Genomic DNA, 18,548 nt, shown 5'->3' on the forward strand with positions numbered 1-18,548 from the left:
CGGAACATTGAACAGTATGTCCAGTCACGTGTGGATCTGGAGAGAAGCGCGCCCTGCACCAAGCTGCTTGCCGTACGACCATCCAGTAAAGATACAACCAACCAACATGATTGCTGCCGCCGCTCGCCCTGCCTTCGCTGCTTCCCGTACCGTTGCTGCCCGCAACTTCTCCGCTACTGCTGCCCGTCGCTCCGGCGGTCACGGTGGTGATGGTATGTTCTCTCTGCTCCTCGATTTGACCACGCCGTCATATTTTACTAACATCACTCTCTCTGTGCAGGCCCTCGCGAGTATGTTTGCAATACAGTCGATCAACGTCGAAACTCATACTAACGTGCATGGCTTTAGGAACCTTCCTTTCACGGTCGGCTCTAAGTACGGTTTGGCCTTCAAGATGACTGCGTGAGTAATCTTGCGTCCCACCCGCATATGTCGTTGAATACATGCTAAAGATATGATAGTTTCTTGGGTAACCTGCTCCCCGTTCACGCATTTCCGTCCCATACGCTTGGGCGGACCGTGGGCTCAATGCTGCGACATCTGCTGAAGTTCGGTCTGTTGCTAACGTACACGCACAGGTTTTGGATTCGCCCTCCCCTTCGTCGCTGCTGCATGGCAGTTGAGCAAGTGTAAGTACTCTTTTCCTATACCGCCGTACGGCCGATGACCTCAGAATATCGAGTGACTAACTATCCTGTACAGCTGCCGCATAAGCGACATGGTTACTTGCGAGAAGGAAGTTTGTGATGATAATATAATTGATCCTCTAACTTTGCCGTGTTCTTCACATTGATTGTATGCTCCTCTGATCTCGCCTCGAGCTCGACCGGCCGTATATGCATGTAGCTGCAAGAGATGCAGGCCCTTGAACTTTATTTCCCAAGTACAAGTAAACCATTCTCGACGACTTTAGACGAAGCAACCATGAGAAGTTTGATCCCGGTGAAGAGGTCGCGTTGTCAGGTTGATTCTGTAACAGTCCCGGACTTACCCATATCCGCGGTTGCGGTTGATCCGGTATCGAATGCGACTCTCGTGACGTTGGGACCTACGGAGGACGGTCCCTCGATAGAGTTGAAGCGTGTTCGAGATGGATTCGCCGAGGATGTTGTATCTTGGGACGCGCCTTCTCCATTACCAGATCTCGCCACGGATCAGGTTCTTTCGCTACGGTATCTCTCAGACCTGGCCACCTCGTGTGTGGTATTGCGAGGTGGTGATATTATCCTCATCCGAGACGAACCAATGGAAGGCGAAGATAAGATCGAAATCGTTGGCTCTGTGGACGCCGGTATCCTTGCAGCAGAGTGGTCCCCAGACGAAGAGGTCCTTGCTCTTGTGACAGGCGCTTCCACCTTCTTGCTCATGACGAAGACCTTCGAAAGTATCGCAGAAGTCTCCCTGACCCAAGAAGATATCACCAACTCCTCAAATCACGTCTCGGTCGGTTGGGGAAAGTCCGAGACACAGTTTCGCGGTAAGCGTGCCAAGGCATCCCTACGCGACCCTACATTGCCAGACAAGATCGACGAAGGCGTCCTCAGCCATAAAGACGACGGACGAACCTGGATCAATTGGAGAGGAGATGGAAGCTATGTCGCGATCAACAGGATTGAAGAAGGCCCAAGGCGAGCCATCAGGGTTTACACCAGAGAGGGATCATTGGACAGCGTCAGTATCGCCGTAGATGGCATGGAGGGAGTTTTGAGCTGGAAACCTACAGGCCAAGTCATAGCCTCCACTCAGCGATCTGATACCGGGGTTGATGTCATATTCTTCGAACGAAACGGTCTTCGTCATGGAGAGTTCTCCCTCCGCATGGCCGAGGGTGATGATGATGTCGTTCAGCAACTCAAATGGAACACTGATTCGTCCATTCTTGCCGTGTGTTTCTCGTCCAAAGTTCAACTCTGGACGACAAACAACTTCTACTGGTACCTGAAGCAGGAGATTCCCTGTCTTAACGGATACACCGCTGTTGACTGGCATCAGGAGAAACCCACTGTGCTCTTTGTAGCTGCCTCTGGCGTTCTTGAGGTGCACGAGTTCACATTCGCTGTCCTTGCTGGCAGTACGTCTCCTCCGTACGATTTTGGATCAACAGCTGTGGTCGACGGGAAGAATCTCAAACTCACCCCCCTTCGAGTTGCGAACGTCCCGCCACCTATGGCTTTCCGCGAGGTGGAATTGCAATCTACACCTACACATGTTTCGTTTGGTTACTCTAGCACTGTCATAGCTGTTCTGCGGAACGCATCCGTTGATATCATCGAGTGGCCGCTTACGATAAACCAATATTCCCTGCCTCAAATAATCGGATCAGTCGACCTCGCATCACATTATGCGGACACGCAACCACGGCAGATCGTCCTGCTTGGGGAGAGGGCGATAGCCGTCATTTCCGATCAAGCAAATCAGTCGGTAATCAAGATCTTTCAGATCACGCCGAGCTTTGAAGCGGAGCAGTTATGGGAGACTATCACCGATCAGCAGGTACTTCTCGCCGGCTCCTCTGAAGATGGAACAACGCTCTATTACGAACTTCAAGACAACGCTGTTCATAGGATTGATAATGCAGTGACTGAAGAAAGGAGCTCGGAACGTTTAGTAAAGCTTCCGGGAAGATGCACACGCTTTGAGGCGGTGAAGACAGCTGATCATGTAAGTTCATTCACGTCTTCTATTGGTTATTGGCTAACGCAATTCGACAGGCCGTCGTTTTTGCTCTGAGCGGAAACGGTAAGCTTTTTGCCAACGATCGTCTTCTTTCATCGTCCTGTACTTCTTTTGTCGTAACACCAACACATCTCGTCTTCTCAACAGTACAGCATACGCTCAAGTTTGTCCTGTTAGGACAAGCAGCAGCAGGTAGGCGATTCCCAAATAGTCTGAATGATGATTTGTCTCACGCTTTGAATCAGATCTCGCTGTGCCTGCCGATGATGCACCGGCGTCGGATGAACGACTGCGCAGTATCGAGCGTGGAAGCCGAATCGTGCAAGTCATGCCATCAACCGTCGCCCTCGTTCTCCAGCATCACCGCGGTAACCTTGAGACGGTATACCCGCGAGCTTTGGTGCTGGCGGGCGTTCGCGACAACATTGACCGCAAGGATTACCACTCCGCGTTCATGGCTTGTCGAACTCATCGCATCGATATGAACATCTTGTATGACTACGCACCTGTTCAATTCCTTGAGAACGTGAAGTTGTTTATTACGCAGCTTGGCAAAAGTGAACACCTTGACCTGGTGTTGTCTGGTCTTAGCGAAGAAGACGTAACGCAAACTTTATATCGGTTGACTGATGTCACTTCAGGCGCATTGCCAGCGGAGCAATCGAAGCCCGCAAAGGGCAAAGTCACTGCCATTTGTGATGCGGTTTTGGCAGTCCTTGCTGCCGACTTCGCGGACACGCACGTCAAGTCAATGCTCACTTGCCATTTGAGTAAGGTCATCCCCGATAGGGAAGCCGCTTTACTTCTTGTGAAGGACCTCAAGGACAAGAACTCCGGTCTGTTGGATGAGGCCGTGGAGCATATCACTTTCCTGGCAGACGTGAACAAGCTGTACAATGACGCTCTTGGGCTGTACGATCTTGGTCTGACCCTACTGATTGCTCAACAATCGCAGAAAGATCCCCGCGAATACATGCCATTCTTACAAAGGCTTCATGCGCTGACAGAAGTCCGACGAAAGTTTGTCATCGATGATCATCTTTCAAGATTCGCAAAAGCTCTTGTACATCTCAACGTGCTAGGCGATGATACGTTTGATGAGGTCTCTGATTATGTTGTCAAACACGCACTATACACAACGGCTTTGGACATTGTGAAGTATCACCGAACGAAATACGATGTGATACTTCGCAAATACGCGGAACACCTGCTTCACATCAAGAAGCCAGATCAGGCCGGTCTTGCTTTCGAAATGGTACGTGACGAACGAGCCGCGATGGACGCATATCGCCAGGCAGGTATGTGGAAGGAGGCAATGTCTCTTGCGGTCGTTCTCGGTGAACAACCCGCTGCTATCAAGTATCTCGCTGAGGCCATGATCCCCTTGTTGGTCGAAAAGCGTCGTTATCTCGAAGCGGCTACTGTATACGTAGAGTATATGCAGAAAGTTGATGAGGCAGCGAAAATCCTCTGCAAAGGATACGCTTATGCCGAAGCAATACGGCTTGTTACCTCACACGATCAGCTTGATTTGCTCGAGAGTCTGATTAAGCCTGCGATGATAGAAGGGTTTGTTCAGTTGTCAGAGCTGCTAGCTGACTGTAAGCGTCAACTGAATGCTCAATTGCCGCGTCTTCGAGAGCTGAGAATCAAGAAGAAAGAAGATCCTCAGGCATTTTTTGAGGGCATCCAGGAAGAAGACATCCCTGATAACATGTCTGTTGCAGCGACGGATGTGTCGACCAATCTCTCCCTTTTTACACGTTACTCTACCAAAACTGGTACGACGGCCAAGACTGGGAAGACTGGCAATACGACAGCGTCAACGCGTGCGAAACACAAGCGCCGTGAAGAACGGAAACGTGCCCGCGGTAAGAAGGGTAGTGTATACGAGGAGGAGTACCTTCTGAATTCAATCCGTCGGTTGATTGATCGCGTGAACGATGCACGCAATGATGCCACGTCCCTCGTTGTAGGGCTCGCACGTTTCAATCTTAGGGAGCAGGCCGGTGAGGTGCAGCGCCTTATAGTCGCGCTTATTGAGGAGCTCCGCGACTGCCTGGACGAAGTATTCTCGGAGCCGCTGCTCGTTGTTTCCTCTGACCCCGAGAAAGATCAGCTTGAGCTGGCAGATATTACCGCACCTGTTGTGGCAGCATTTCAGCAACTTTCTGTCTTGCAACTGGGTGTTTAGAATTTTGCATTAGGAGATGTTCTAAGATTTATGCAGGCCATTACTTATGTCCCATGCCGTTTCATTGTCTTCGCTCCTTCGATGCATCTTCCACGTCTTATAGCCAAAATCATTCTGTCATTCAATGCCCCTTCAAGGATTTAGGAAGTCCATCCTGCCCAATCAAACCCTTATCCTGCGCGATGCTGACAGGGTCACCGCCAACTTGCGTGAGGATCAAACGTGTAATTCCCTGCGACACAGCATCCAACGTTCGTGAGTCGAATCCTTCAGGCAGACTTGCAGCAAGCGCAGCATCCCGTTCCCGCCATCCATCGATGTTTGCAAGGCATTTTTTCAAGGCCCCCAAAACAATTTCCTCATTCTCAACAGTATAGTAAATAACGCAGTTCGGCCCTGCATCGTACGTGTATGCCGCAATAACCTTGCCTGCGGACCTATTGAGCTCTTCCACGAAACGGATACAAGCGCGAGAGGTATCGTTCAGATAGAAAATAGGAGGGGAAGTATCAAGGCATACAGCATGAAACTGGTTGGAGTCTTTCATCGTGAGATCAGCGAAAGCCTCAAAATCCTTCTCTTTGATGGCACGCTTCATGGCCGACATGCGCTCCGGAACAACCACATCAGCGCGATGACGGAAAAGAGCAGAGGTAGCAACGGTAGCTTGCATTCCAGCAGTAGATGGGACTGTCTTGCGCTCCGCCGAAACGACAAGAACAGCGGCACGCATCTCAGGCCAATGCGATTGCGGTGCCACCTGCTCAGCCAGGGAGTCGTTGCCATCATCCGCCTCGCCCATTTCCCACGATACATAGCCACCCATCAAAGACCGACAGGCCGATCCAGATCCCTGTCTTGCGATCCGAGAAAGGTCCTTCGCGGACTGTGGGAGTTGGTAGAGGTCAGCGATAGCGCGCACCAAAGCAGCAAAACCAGCAGCCGATGAGGCGAGTCCGGCGGCGGTCGGGAAGTTGTTTTCTGAGCAGATATGAAGTTTGAAGGTGCTTAACCTGGGCGCGGAGGGGTTTTCCTGCTCAAGCTCTGCGCGGAGTTGACGCAGGTTGTCGATGCAAGCGGTGAGACGAGAGCTAGTTGCGACGCTCTCCTCAACGCCATTGAGCCATAGGCGATCTTCAGTGAAGGTGGGCGAGCATGAAGCAGTCGTAAGAGCTCTCAAATCATCTTGAGAGAGAGTAACGGACAACGAAGAGTTGGTGGGGAGGTTCAATTTCGCATCACGCTTACCCCAGTACTTGATAACCTGGAATACAATTAGCACCGGGTGCACGGGGTGGCTGTAGGTTACATACCGCAATGTTTACGGGAGCGGTTGTGGTTGCTTGATAAAGTTCCATCTTTCGAAGCCGTCTTTGTTTGTTTACGACAGGTTCGATGTTGTCCTGGACGTGTATGGCCGTTCCCAGGGCACACGCAGGAGGTGCTCCCGTAAATCACAAGGAAGAGCTGCTTGATAACTATATTATAACTAAAAACAGTATCGGCGACATTGTACTCCTCTCCCTCCGGACGCTTCAGCTATCGCCTCAACGGTACCCTGAGTTGTCAACGTTACAGGCGCACGGCCCAAACCTGGAAAAGCTATTGAACAGCACCTATAACGATGGCTGATCAAGCACCAACAACGGCGAACCAGTGTCCAGTGCCGCACGTCAAAAGAGGTGAATGGCTCGCCGCTGCAAAAGGCGCACCGGAGCAAACCGTACCGACAACGCAAGCACCAAGTGCTGAGGGAGGAAAGTGTCCGGTACCGCACGATGCTCGAGAAACATGGCTAGGCGCCGGCAACGAGCGCAGCTCATCACCACAGATATCTCCACTGAACAACATGCCTGTCGAACCTCAACAAAAGCCGCGTCCTGGACAATCAGCATCACTCCCTACCGAACGTGAGATTTCGACAATCCCGCGGCTTGAGTCCGAGAGCGACGGATACCGCGGAGCAGACAAGGGCTCATCCAACTGGGTCTATCCTTCAGAGCAGATGTTTTTCGATGCTATGCGACGAAAGAGTTGGAATCCAGACGCAGAGGATATGAAAGTTATTGTTCCTATTCACAACGCTGTCAATGAGAGGGCATGGCAAGAGATTATGAAATGGGAAAAGCCCTATGATTCGAAATCGTAAGCATGTCCTTCCTTGTCCTACGTATCTATTCTGACAGTCACACAGTTGTGGAGGTCCGAAACTCGCCAAGTTCGAGGGCGATGCCTCGAAGATAACTCCGAAGGCACGGCTGTTGAACCTGCTGGGTTACAACCTTCCTTTTGATCGACATGATTGGACGGTGGATCGTTGCGGTCAAAAAGTGGAATATGTCATCGATTTCTATAAAGGAGCAGGAGAAAACTCCCTATCATTTTATCTAGATGTGCGACCCAAATTCACAGCAGAGGGCGCGAAAATGAGGATAGGCCGGTTCTTTAGGGATATCTTTGCGTAACGCCTGAAGCCAGTTTCGTACAATCTTCGTTGCTCACTGTTTGCTTCAAATACGATGATTTGCGATATTCTCACATCGCAAAGCCGCCTCGCTAGAAAGTCCCATTTGTCCCATGTATTCAGCGAATACAAGAACGATATCCGCCAAGCCGCTGTGCAATGCCCTCAGAATGATATCAATCTCTGGGAGAAGAACGGCATAAGGTCGTGCAGTTGACTGAGTATCATTAGCCGGAAGCTCCGGCATCTTACAGAAAGCTTCCAGCGCTGACATCGTAGAAGAGAATGCCTCCACAACCAGACGAATGTCTCGCTGCACAAGACCTAATGTGTCTTCTTGCACCGAAACCACGATCAGGCGCGACAAGGCTTGAAGCAAACGTCAGTAAACGGACTCGCATGAATTGGAACTTCACCTACCTAGAACTGCCAGGACTTGTAACCGCGGCTCCGGGATAAGGCTCCTAACCTGCAACTGCAGTGTCTGCCGGAACAATGCTCCAACAGTAGACTTGTAGAATCCTCCGAAACGCGACGACAACGCCGTTTCAACGGAGCTTTGAGCAGGGCGCAAAACTTGGGCGGATTTCGTCACAAGCTGATCGGGAAGCTTCATCGCTGCTGCTGCTGACCCTTCACTCTTGAATCGATCCAAGATGTTGCGCTTCTGCGGACCGGTCACGAAAATGTTGTCGTTTCGCACTGGGATATGGGGAGGTGAACTTGCAATCGCACTTTCCTGCTGCGTGTGTATAACAGGAGCCGGAGCCGATCCGGTCGACGATACCTGCTTACTTCCCTGCACAAAATGCGGCGGTAACGATTCGGTGACACGTACAAGCGTTTGCAGGCTCTGTTTCACGATCTGCTCCCAAGGATTTGGTTTTACCTCGATATCGCGAAAAATACTAGCTCGGCGAGCTCTATCATGGTAAGCGATTTGAAGCAGCTCCTCAAAGGCCAAAATCTGCGTATGCAATCTCGCCGACGACAAACCTGTCACCAACGTGCCGTTCGGATTGAGCGATTTCTGGCTCAAGGGCACGCCTTCCTTAGAACCAGCCTGGGACATCGCGATACTGAACAGCACATGTGCAGTTTCCCATAGGGCGACAGTCACGAAGATCACATCGAAGGAGCGGAAGAGGAGTCCAAGAGTGACCGGATACGTAGGTAAAGCAGTGGAACGCGGGAGTCTAATGAACAGGTTAGGATAGCTTTAACATGCAAACTGAAGCAACGTACTTGTAGAAAAGACGAGCCGCCTTTATGATCAAAGGCCATTCGTATACCCTTACTAAAGCATGCACGATCGGTGCGATCAGGGCCACTCCAAAGGATAAAATGGCAGCTTTAAGGACGCCCTGTACGATGCAGTTCGTTGTCGGCCCTCCGCCAGTCTGTTATATAATGTTAGAACTTGTAGAAGACGGTGTTGGTCATGTACATGCCCGTACTGCAGGGAACCTGATCCGGTCCCTGTCAACAAGAAGGTGGATTACTGACGAAACAATACCGGCCAAGGTGCTGACAGTGAACATGTATATATATCTTTCGTTAATCCGAGGGAGCTCGTATCCCCTAACAACTCGGTTAGTTACCTTGGCAGCTCAGAGGTTAGGGTGTACACACGTCGGCGACGTCGTCCAGCCTAGTTCGGCTGACTGGTCCGCGTTTCGCAAGTATACGCCCATGATCAGCCATGCGGAAACAGTGTAGGTCATGACTGTACTGAGAGCAGAGAAGCTGAAGAACTGGCGCACAAGATACGTCCATAGATTGCTGCATGGGTAAGAACCAACTGGATCATGATCAGAGGAAGCTCAAGATGTTTGTGAAGTCGACTTACCATGCAGATTGCTCTTCCTCAGAACAAAGATGGGAAATGTTGTTCCAATAGCCACGTTGAGAGCGCGAAGAAGCGTCCAACTCCACGGAAACAGCCGCCAGATCACTACAGCAGGTGTCAGCGTAATCAACAGGAAACGAATACCATGGCATACCATTTCCACTTCCAAACAGCCATGCAACGAAGTAACACACGACAAAAGCCGTCCCATTCGCTGCGAAATACCGTGATTGTAGGTCCTCCCTCAGGATCTCGTGGTAGTTTCGCAGAGGCATCCAGTGCAGCTGCTCCTTCGAGGTCTTTTTGATAGAGACCATATTGAAATGGTCAACGGGTTGGTTGCGCTTGCAATTGCGTTGAGTTTTGAATGTTTACGATATTACGACGAGGCATGCGCGTGCCCTGTCCCTCGATGCACTGGCTGCTGTGGAGCGTAAGAGGGTAGGATATTTTGGTGTTGACAAGAAGAAAATATTCAATTCATTACGTAAGTACTTAGACAGCTGCAACTTGTATCCCTTGGTATTCATCAATTCCAATTGTTGCCCGGGGTCTGGAATGGCATTCGACACATGCAGGCAGAAACCAGGTGTGGTTGTCGTTTATTCCTAGAACAAAACCTGTTAGCACCAAACCCAAGCTTCCTTGAGATCAAAGCACTTACGGCTGCAAATCCCATGGTCTCCTCAACAGCATACGTCAACTTCGTCAAGAGGTCCTCGTAACTATTGTATGGCGGCAAATCGATCCGGTTGAAGCAAGTATGCGCTGTAATCTCGGTTAGCTTCATACGGAAAGGGGCTCCATAGGAAAAGACGTACCTTTAGGCAATTGTGAGGGATTCCCGGCTTTCTCAATGGTGAATCGGCGTGGACCATCACTTCCCTGCAAATCCTTGAAACCACCAACAGGAATACGGGAGGTACCAGTGGCGAACTGCAACAACCTCGATCTCTTCTCAGAATCCCAAGACTGTACGACCTTGAAGAACCATTGGACAACCTCGTCGCTCTCGGTGTAACCCCTGTAGTCGGTGTGCTTCTTCCAATCATCCACATCGATTTCAGCGATACCACCAATGAGAAGTTCGAGCTCACGTTCATCGAAGACGTTGATCAACTCCTGAGGAACAAGTTCGTTAAATCCAGTCATAAAGTGGTTGAACTGTTCCTCGACACGCTTGGAAATACGCCATTCAGTGACCAACTCGACGTATTCTTTCTTGTTCTCATCAGTAACTTCGATGTCGCGACCATTTGGCTTCAGGTCAACTGTAACAACCTCGCCGAAACGGTCATCTTCAGTAGAGAATGTCAACTCCAGGACATCCTGGATAGGGTTGTCAAGGATCCATTGCAAACTTCTGTGGAAATCAGCATCAACACTCTCCATATCAGCCAAAGTCACCTTCTTCCTCAGGATCATCTTGTACATCGAGACAATGAAGAAAGCGTCCAGGAATCGTCGGTGGAAGATAGAGAGACCAAGAACACGACCAATGAACTTGAAGTAGTTGAGGTGCTCCGGGTTGATCGCAGAGTGAGGATTGATCTGCAAGGTGTAGTTGTCATGGGCGGAGTATTCGAAGAGACAGTAGAAGGGGTTGAACATTTCGTGTGACAGCAAGAAGAAGAACTCACGGGAAAGACCTCCATAGTCTAGACCGTCCTCGCCGTCAAACTTGATCATTAGACGCTTCTTCAGGTCGGTGGCAGTCTGCCTCATGATCTCGGCATAAGAATCCTCAAAGATGTGACTACGCCTGACCTTGATGTGGCACTGACCCGGGATAGGCCGCAAAGCCGGTTGCGACCTGAAGTAGATGAGTTTACGTCGGAAGTCACGTTTGTATTGCGGCACGTTCTGATCAAGAGACGATGGCAGGCGAGGATCATCCCACGTCGTGGTCTTTGTGTTGTGGTCCACGAAGTACACACGAGCGGTGTTCGTGAGGCGCATTTCCCATCCGCTTGGCAATGGTCCGAGCTGCGATACCGGCTGTTGCTGGATAGTTGTGTTTCCTGCATTTTGACCATACATGCGGATGTATTGCTGCCTTCGAGGGTCAACCCATGTTGTAGTGCGGGTGTTATGGTCGACGAAGTAAGTACGTCCTTCAGGTGTCTGCCTCTGCTCCCAACCAGGTGGCAACTCTCCGGTTCCTGCTGTGGTGGCACCCGTATTCACAACTGACATGCCGGTATGAGTACCATCTGCAACCGAACTAATCGCTGAGCTTGCTGGCACAGGAGAAGCTGCGCGCTGTTCCTCGGGAAGGGTGCGGCTGTTGTGACGTTGACGTTCCATTTCAGTGACATTCTGAGCCTGAGCAACACGATCCGAGTCCGTGTGAGTGGTGGATGGTCTCGTCCAGGTGGTCGACCGAGTGTTGTGATCAACATAGTAGGTACGTCCAAGGTTATCGGTACGACGTTCCCAACCAGGTGGCAATCGTCCTTGTTGATCTTCGAAAGAACTGAAAGTCTGCCTGCCCGATGCTGCTCCCGTCGCGCCAACGGAACCGTTGGCGGGCCCATTAGGCGGAGTAGAAACTGTCGGAGCAGGTGCTTCGACACCGTGCACGGAACTTCTGCGTGATCCCGGGGCAGAACCACGCTGCGCAGCTGCCATACCAGCCGCCGCAGAGATAGAAGGACGGTTGTTGTCGGGACCTGGTGTGCGAACAGGCGTGTGTATGCTGGTCGAGAGGTTCACAATTAGTTTACCATGGACAACCATGTTGTCATTCGACTTCTTCAAGTCCCGCGTGAGCATTTCTGATGTCGCCATTAGCAAGAATATTAAGATAGAGTGAGATACTGACCATCGCCACCCAGTTGAAGGTCAAGAACATCTCCGACTCGGATATTGATAACGCCCAAAAATCCTTGGTCCTTCTTTTTGAACTTGCGCTGATCAAAAATTTGGACTGCAATGATACTAGACTCTTTCACAACACTGTCGAGACATTAGCACAAGTCATGAATGGTCCGCATACAATCCACATACAGATCAAAGCTCTCGTTCCAGTAAGGGTTGAGCGTCTTCTTGATGGGAGATGTTGTCTGAGTCTGTTCACCGTCAACGGTGACAACTGCGAAAGGATCGGGAAAGCCTATATATCAAAGTCCATATTAGCAGCTTTCAATGGGATAGGAATGAGTCGGCACGTACGGAAAACATCACGCTTGTAGAGTCCATCCGCCGCAATTACGGTAAGACGGATCTTGCGAGATCTATCATAGGCATTAGCAGGAGATCATAAGAGATTGCCTGAGAATAAGACGTACTGAGTGTTAGAAGCCATCTAGGGCCAGGAGGATGAAGTTGCAGGTGTAGACAGATGGGAATGTACGTCGTTCGTTGCAACGCAATTGATGAGGGATGACGGTCGTGACACGCAGGCCAACAGATGAACAACTGAACCTTATCGCCAAGAACAGCTGGTGAATTGCAGACGACTTTACGGTTTGTCTATTTGGTTGCTCGATGGCTGTAACCTGTTGAGGCGGCTACCTGCAACTCTGATGCAAGACCTCACGCCTTCGTCTGTCCGGCGCGAGGGGCCGTGACTGTAAGTACATCTGATACAGTACATGGGCAGACATCATGAATGGGACGGTCTCATAAGAGATGTATTATACTGTCTCTGATAAGCTACATGAAGCATCTCCGCGATGCTGTCCTTTTCGACGGACACGCAGTCTCTCCGTACCCAATTTATTCACGGTTCGATCAAACGGTCGATCCAACCAATGCACCCAACACTTGCCATCTCTCCGTCATCACCTTTAGTAAGGCGTGAAACCACCCCGTCCTCTTCCACGGAAGCCGCCTCTGTAACCACCTCCCCGAGGTCCACCTCTGAATCCACCACGACCGCGACCCCTTCCACGACCTCTTGCGCTCATGCCTGGTACATTTGTACGCTTAGGAGTCACCTTAAGCGGCCTGCCATGAAAGGTACTTTCATTCAGAAGTAGAGCCTGGGGTACAAGGCTTGGTTCTGCAAATTCCACGTATGCAAAGCTATCAAAACCGTCAATCGATGTCCTCCGTTGTGCATTGACTCGGAAGAACTTACCCTTTAGGATGCCCGGTGTACTTGTCACATAGAATCGTGACGCGGTTGATTGTCCCACAACTGCTGAAATGTGCTTGGATTTCCTCAGGTGTGGCAGCATAATCGACGTTTCCCACGTAAACACTCCGTGAATCGACTTCTTCCTTGTTTTCCTCCAATAACTCCGATTCTTGGTTTAAGGATTCTGTCATTTCTCTAAGCTTAGCTGCTTCCGCCTCCATTTCGGCGACTTTTCGCTTCATCGCCTTTGGGATGATATTAGCATCGCTATCTTGTAAACATCGGTGAATCCTCACCTCCAAGTCATTCTCATCAAGGCCCACAGCCTGATTCACTTGCACCTCCTCTTGAACGGTGAGATCAGCAGACATGGTGTATAAGACGCGTAATGTCGAACAGTGGAGGTTTTCGAGGCGAGGTCAGCGGTGAGTATTCGAGGCAGGCAGCTTAATGCAACCCCGAGGCGGTCAGTGCAGGTGAAGATGTCACGGCGAGAATTGTCATGACAAACGCTACTTGAAGAGATGTTATAGTTGGTTGGCCTACATTTACTTTTCCAACAGTCTTTTCTTGACACGTCCCGTGTATAGAGACGCTCAACACCTGGTTGTTATGGGGGCCCTGCTATGCAGGTGAATGCGTGTTTATGTAAACAGAGGCCTTGGAGCAGTTCACCACCAAAAGTCAGTCCGGGTCAAGCAGATTCAGCCGTTGATGGTCAGAGTAGCTGAGCAACCGCCGGTCGACTCTATGGAGTCGTGTGAGTTCTCTTGTCGCTGCCTTACATACTTCAGCTAACGCTTCTGCGATAGTCAAGCGGCAGCATACCCTGCAAAATCGGCAGATCATCAAGTGAGTGGAGATTTCAGCCGCAATAAATGCCTCTTGCTGATCCTTTTCTAGGGTGAATACTCAACAGGCTTTTCGTATTCGTGAGTTAGAATCAGAAGTATCTGCGCTGGCTTGCGAGAACCTCGATCTGCGCACTACAGTCATACAGCTTCAAGAGCAGATAGAGCGCGACCGCAAGAAATCAATGGTTGCCAACATTGATGCGACTAAATGCGAGTTGGAAAGACTGATGCGGGATATGAGTGATGCCATTGGAAGAATGGGCAAAGGAGCTGAGAATATGGACCACAACCCTCTTCCAGGTGAGAGACGTCACCGCACCTCACATGATTGTGCGGAACTAACACTGCGCTTAGCACCCACAGAAGACACTTCAACCGTACGGGGTCGTCGTATTCGCCGAAACATCTCTCGCTCGCGGTCTAGGTCCCCGTTGCTTCCCGACGATGAAGCTTATTTCGATCATGATGCTATGGATTCTCCATCGAAGCCCTTGCGCATGAACTTCGGAGGACGTGATCTACCGAGCATCGATGAGCAAGAAGAAGCACGGCGAGCGAGTCTCAAGTTCACAAGGCTGCGGCGTAGCTCCGTGAATTTGCAGAGTGCTCCACTGTGTTCAGCAACTTCTGAAGTGCAGTCGTCCGACCTGGTGCGTGAATCTGGTGCACCTTCGTTTGTTGATGTTACCGGGCCGAGAAAGGCGACGGAAAGTGGTCATGAACGAGCCCGCCCGGGCAGACTTACGCAGTCCAGTGGAAAAGCGAGGCGTGAGAAAAGAGTTGAAACAGACGCAAGTGATCAGCGAGGTTATGTGTCTCCTCAGTCAGAAAGAACTGAGCGACGCTCAAGTGCCGCCTTGTTGCACGACACGACGGAGAAAGACGAGCAGAAATCTCGACTTTTCACAGCATCAGACTTGCGCGAAGAGATGCCTTCACATGTACCACAATTATCTGAAACCAAGAGCTCTCGTAGAAGAAGTACCTTCTTGCCTCATGTCGATCTTGGCAAGGAGAATACGATGTCCTCCGCCCGGCCCGACCTGGTTATGAACGGAAAACAGGTCAAAACCGCTTTCGCACCCATCATGCAACCTGACACGAACAGAATATTGCAACCAAGTGAGTTTGAGTTGACCAAAAGCTCTGATTATCACACTAACCATTGCCTCAGAGGAGTTCAATAGCCCGGTGAAGGGTATCAGATTGTCGGTATCACCAACGAAATCACCCGTTTCGGATTTCAAAATGCGTACATCAATGCGCAGAAGCTCGGCTGCCGACCCTCCAAATACACCCCATTCACCTACAGAGACAGACGACGGCGCTTCGCCGCCCCGCAGAGCAGGCCGAGCTCGGAAAGAAGTCAACTACGCCCAGCCGTCTCTGCGTTCTAAGATGCGGCGTGATTATGAGTTACCTTCCGACAGAGTAAAGAAAGGGTCGAAAGTAGAGAAGAAAAGTGAAAGAATCGTTACCCCGTCGTCCGGTGTTCCTGGCAGCGACAGCGGCATAGTGACGATAAAGGCAGAGCCAGATGATGAGGGGACAGAAGGTATGGACTTTGGGAGTATACCAATTGCATCCGACGACTTCACGAGTGGCAGCCGCAAGCGAAGAACATCCAGTATGCACTACCCTCCTGCCACCCTTGAGGATCCTACACGAAAATGCAGTTCGGAATTGCTATCACCTCCATCAACCTCGAGTTCTTCTGAAGAGCGTGTCGGACAGCGGGATACTCTCAGAACCACGCGTCGCCTTGCTGCGGCAGGCGGACTCGAGGATGCAGCGCTACTAAGAAAGAGGAGGCAGACTTTGAGCGATATTCTGGGAACGGAAGATGGGATGAAATCGATGTCGGTGCCAACGGCAAGATCGGACTCAAGCCTCAGAGCGCAGCGCAGAAGAAGCATGATGGCATGAACTGCAGGACGACTTAGATAGGCTGAGGTTTCACGGCGTACTTCTCAGGATTACGATCCACGGCATTTATACGGAGCGAAAGATGTATTAATTAAGACATGCATTCTAAGTTCTCCCCAATCCTTGAAAGCTATAAAAATGCGAAAATTGTATGATGCCATAAACGCCTGATGCCATGTTTGAAATGCTTCATCCTTGCTCATGCAACTCCCTTCATCTGATGCTGCTTTCCACAACTGCCCCAACTCATCCCAGTACAACACGTTAATCGTCTAAAGTGATAACCACTGGTTGAACGCCCTCTTGTGTAGCAGACTGCGTGGTTGTGCCGAGATCGAAATCAACACTTCCATCTCCATTGGCTGCACTTCCCTCCATTGGCACGAGCCCCAACTGCAACGGATCTGCCGGAGGTGTGGGATGCTCGTTTCGTCGTTCTCTTGCCTGGTATTCCGCGAGCTGCTTCTTCATATCCATGATTTGCCTATCCTTCGCTGCACAAGCCTCCTGATACCCCTGAATAGAGTCCGCCAGTTGTTTCATGTCCGGCAGATTCTTGATCACTGCCGTCAATTGATTCACGGCGGTCTGCAACTGTGTCTTCTCGGACACTAACCTCTGGTTCTGAGCGCGGAGGGTGGGTATTTGAGCGATGTCGCGTTGCAACGCTGCATGCGAATGTTGAAGATTGCGAAGTATTTGTCGGTCGGCGTCGTGCGCTGTTCTTGCTGCCTTCAAAGCATTGAGAGAGGCTACGAACTCATCTCGTAGGGCCAGGTAGATTGTTAGGAGTTTGTGACTGTTGACAACGGACTCCTTAACCGTGCGTAAGTTCTGCATAATCGTCGCTGCTTCTGCTGTATGTTCGGCAGGCGATGCTAATACCGGTGCGAGCTTTGCATCTGCTGATGTTGAAGATGCTCCGTCAGGTGTATTTGAGGTCGGTAACACAAGACCCTCCACCCGGGGCTGTACTGGAGCCGACGCCGTGTCATCGTAATTTATGCCACTTTTTGGCAAACCTTCCAGAGTCCTCTTCTGACCGACCAGCGGCTCCGTCCGAGCTGCAGCGGAAGGCAAGGCCAACATCGAATTGGACAATCGTAGGACGTTGAGGTGTCAGCAAAGCAGAACGAGAGCAGAATTTCCGTCGTACTGGCTGAATTGTGCCTTCTTAGATGAGCTGAATGAACATTGAGACGTTCCCTTCCCGAGAATCACTTTTTTGGCGTCCTGCAGCTACGGTCTACGTACAGGCAACTTTTTATAAATAGTAACGTCAACCCGCATACTGTATGCCTGGGCAACAGCAAGCTTGGTATGTAGCAGGCACTCGATAACAGTTGGGATTGTGATAAATGATAGGTAAATATTGCCTCATATCATGACGTTTTCCTCTGCCACTCCGTATCGTACAATCTTCCACGCATTACTCTGACAACCAGTCCAAGAAGTCCGGTGTGAAATACGTCAAAATCATGTTTGCTCCAGCTCTCAATATACCATCCAAACTCTCTTCAGCAGCCCTCCTCAAGTCAAAGACGCCAGCTTTAGCAGCGGCGTGAATCATAGCAAACTCCCCTGAAACCTGGTAAGCAGAAATAGGCACATCAGGTGCAATCTCCTTTGCGTCACGGATGATATCAAGGTAGGCAGTTGCAGGCTTGACCATGATACAATCTGCACCCTCAGCAAGATCACGGGTGATAGCACGACGAGCCAAACCCCGTCCAGCGGGAGGTAGCTGATAGCGCTTGCGGTCACCAAATGCAGGAGCGGAACCAGCTGCGTCCCTGAATGGACCGTAAAGACAAGTAGCAAACTTGGCAGAATAGGAGATGAGCATGCACTTGTGGGCAACGCCAGCCTCGATCAAAGCCGTCTTGATCGCCTTGATACGACCATCCATCATGTCACTAGGGGCGACACAGTCAGCACCTTGCTTGGCGTAGTTGCAAGCGACCTCGGCGATTCTCTTCACACTGGGGGGATTGTTGATAGTTCCATCTTCGTGCAGAATACCACAGTGACCGTGAGAGGTGTACTCGCAGAGACAGACATCGCAAGCGATGAAAAGGTTGGGGAAGTGTTTCTTGAGAAGAGTGATGGCCTGCATGACGGGTCCATTCGGGTCATCAGCGGATGTGCCGTATGGGTCCTTGGCCTCGGGGGCGAGGGGAACACCAAATAGAATGACCGAAGCAAGTCCTTTCTTGTACAAAGGCTCGAGGAAGGGGACAAGCTTGTTAAGACCCCACCTAATATCATGAGATTAGTCACCATCCATCTTTTTGAGAGATATGCATTGCACCTCTTTTGTCCAGGCAAACTCTTGATCTCCTCCTCTGCCTCGGGATCATCCGTGATGAAGATGGGGTACATGAGGGCAGCCTTGGTCAACTGCCTCTCCGACTGCCACAGTCGGGAGGTAGGGTGATGGTAGCCTCCATGGAGGATGGACGAGATGTCGGATCCTGGAATATTCGACATTGGTGAAGTGG

At 50.7% G+C, this 18,548-nt stretch overlaps 10 protein-coding genes across 10 annotated transcripts; 4 read left to right on the forward strand and 6 right to left on the reverse strand.

The window, feature by feature from the left end:
• Positions 1-106: 106 nt before the first annotated feature.
• On the forward strand, positions 107-713 carry SAICODRAFT_6493 (uncharacterized protein; the record flags this gene model as incomplete). Its single annotated transcript, XM_019170109.1, has 5 exons — positions 107-212; positions 281-290; positions 349-380; positions 579-629; positions 703-713. The coding sequence occupies 5 exons, from the start codon at positions 107-109 to the stop codon at positions 711-713; spliced, it is 210 nt and encodes a 69-aa protein (XP_019025320.1).
• A 211-nt stretch (positions 714-924) lies between these two features.
• SAICODRAFT_90719 (IkappaB kinase complex, IKAP component) lies at positions 925-4,886 on the forward strand (the record flags this gene model as incomplete). The annotated part of the gene is made up of 3 exons (XM_019171713.1): positions 925-2,661; positions 2,712-2,868; positions 2,922-4,886. The coding sequence occupies 3 exons, from the start codon at positions 925-927 to the stop codon at positions 4,868-4,870; spliced, it is 3,843 nt and encodes a 1,280-aa protein (XP_019025321.1). The 3' UTR covers positions 4,871-4,886.
• Positions 4,887-4,991: 105 nt separating this feature from the next.
• On the reverse strand, positions 4,992-6,228 carry SAICODRAFT_55227 (diphosphomevalonate decarboxylase; the record flags this gene model as incomplete). The annotated part of the gene is made up of 2 exons (XM_019169358.1): positions 4,992-6,134; positions 6,184-6,228. The coding sequence occupies 2 exons, from the start codon at positions 6,226-6,228 to the stop codon at positions 4,992-4,994; spliced, it is 1,188 nt and encodes a 395-aa protein (XP_019025322.1).
• A 266-nt stretch (positions 6,229-6,494) lies between these two features.
• Positions 6,495-7,477, forward strand: SAICODRAFT_70427 (cytochrome c and c1 heme-lyase; the record flags this gene model as incomplete). Its single annotated transcript, XM_019170568.1, has 2 exons — positions 6,495-7,015; positions 7,065-7,477. 2 exons carry the CDS (start codon positions 6,495-6,497, stop codon positions 7,333-7,335), a joined length of 792 nt encoding a protein of 263 aa, XP_019025323.1. The 3' UTR covers positions 7,336-7,477.
• Positions 7,093-9,480, reverse strand: SAICODRAFT_70428 (uncharacterized protein). The gene is made up of 7 exons (XM_019170569.1): positions 9,338-9,480; positions 9,184-9,288; positions 8,967-9,135; positions 8,786-8,915; positions 8,580-8,734; positions 7,755-8,530; positions 7,093-7,703 (listed from the first exon to the last, which is right to left on the reverse strand). Exons 1-7 carry the CDS (start codon positions 9,456-9,458, stop codon positions 7,381-7,383), a joined length of 1,779 nt encoding a protein of 592 aa, XP_019025324.1. The 5' UTR covers positions 9,459-9,480; the 3' UTR covers positions 7,093-7,380.
• A 286-nt stretch (positions 9,481-9,766) lies between these two features.
• Positions 9,767-12,660, reverse strand: SAICODRAFT_64953 (HECT-domain-containing protein). Its single transcript, XM_019170113.1, has 8 exons — positions 12,474-12,660; positions 12,358-12,419; positions 12,193-12,298; positions 12,008-12,141; positions 11,447-11,960; positions 10,005-11,419; positions 9,848-9,951; positions 9,767-9,791 (listed from the first exon to the last, which is right to left on the reverse strand). The coding sequence occupies exons 1-8, from the start codon at positions 12,488-12,490 to the stop codon at positions 9,786-9,788; spliced, it is 2,358 nt and encodes a 785-aa protein (XP_019025325.1). The 5' UTR covers positions 12,491-12,660; the 3' UTR covers positions 9,767-9,785.
• Positions 12,661-12,799: 139 nt separating this feature from the next.
• Positions 12,800-13,686, reverse strand: SAICODRAFT_78484 (RNP domain-containing protein). The gene is made up of 3 exons (XM_019171118.1): positions 13,564-13,686; positions 13,268-13,512; positions 12,800-13,212 (listed from the first exon to the last, which is right to left on the reverse strand). The coding sequence occupies exons 1-3, from the start codon at positions 13,636-13,638 to the stop codon at positions 12,975-12,977; spliced, it is 558 nt and encodes a 185-aa protein (XP_019025326.1). The 5' UTR covers positions 13,639-13,686; the 3' UTR covers positions 12,800-12,974.
• Positions 13,687-13,771: 85 nt separating this feature from the next.
• Positions 13,772-16,117, forward strand: SAICODRAFT_215973 (uncharacterized protein). The gene is made up of 5 exons (XM_019166442.1): positions 13,772-14,027; positions 14,080-14,119; positions 14,171-15,243; positions 15,296-15,676; positions 15,729-16,117. Exons 1-5 carry the CDS (start codon positions 13,904-13,906, stop codon positions 15,920-15,922), a joined length of 1,812 nt encoding a protein of 603 aa, XP_019025327.1. The 5' UTR covers positions 13,772-13,903; the 3' UTR covers positions 15,923-16,117.
• Positions 16,118-16,277: 160 nt separating this feature from the next.
• Positions 16,278-17,275, reverse strand: SAICODRAFT_29747 (uncharacterized protein). Its single transcript, XM_019167488.1, has one exon. It carries the CDS (start codon positions 17,134-17,136, stop codon positions 16,312-16,314), a length of 825 nt encoding a protein of 274 aa, XP_019025328.1. The 5' UTR covers positions 17,137-17,275; the 3' UTR covers positions 16,278-16,311.
• A 201-nt stretch (positions 17,276-17,476) lies between these two features.
• Positions 17,477-18,537, reverse strand: SAICODRAFT_24511 (tetrapyrrole biosynthesis, porphobilinogen synthase; the record flags this gene model as incomplete). The annotated part of the gene is made up of 2 exons (XM_019166783.1): positions 17,477-18,305; positions 18,359-18,537. 2 exons carry the CDS (start codon positions 18,535-18,537, stop codon positions 17,477-17,479), a joined length of 1,008 nt encoding a protein of 335 aa, XP_019025329.1.
• Between the last annotated feature and the right edge of the window lie 11 nt (positions 18,538-18,548).

Source organism: Saitoella complicata, assembly GCF_001661265.1.
Source record: "Saitoella complicata NRRL Y-17804 unplaced genomic scaffold SAICOscaffold_7, whole genome shotgun sequence".
NCBI classification, from domain to species: Eukaryota; Fungi; Ascomycota; class Saitoellomycetes; order Saitoellales; family Saitoellaceae; genus Saitoella; species Saitoella complicata.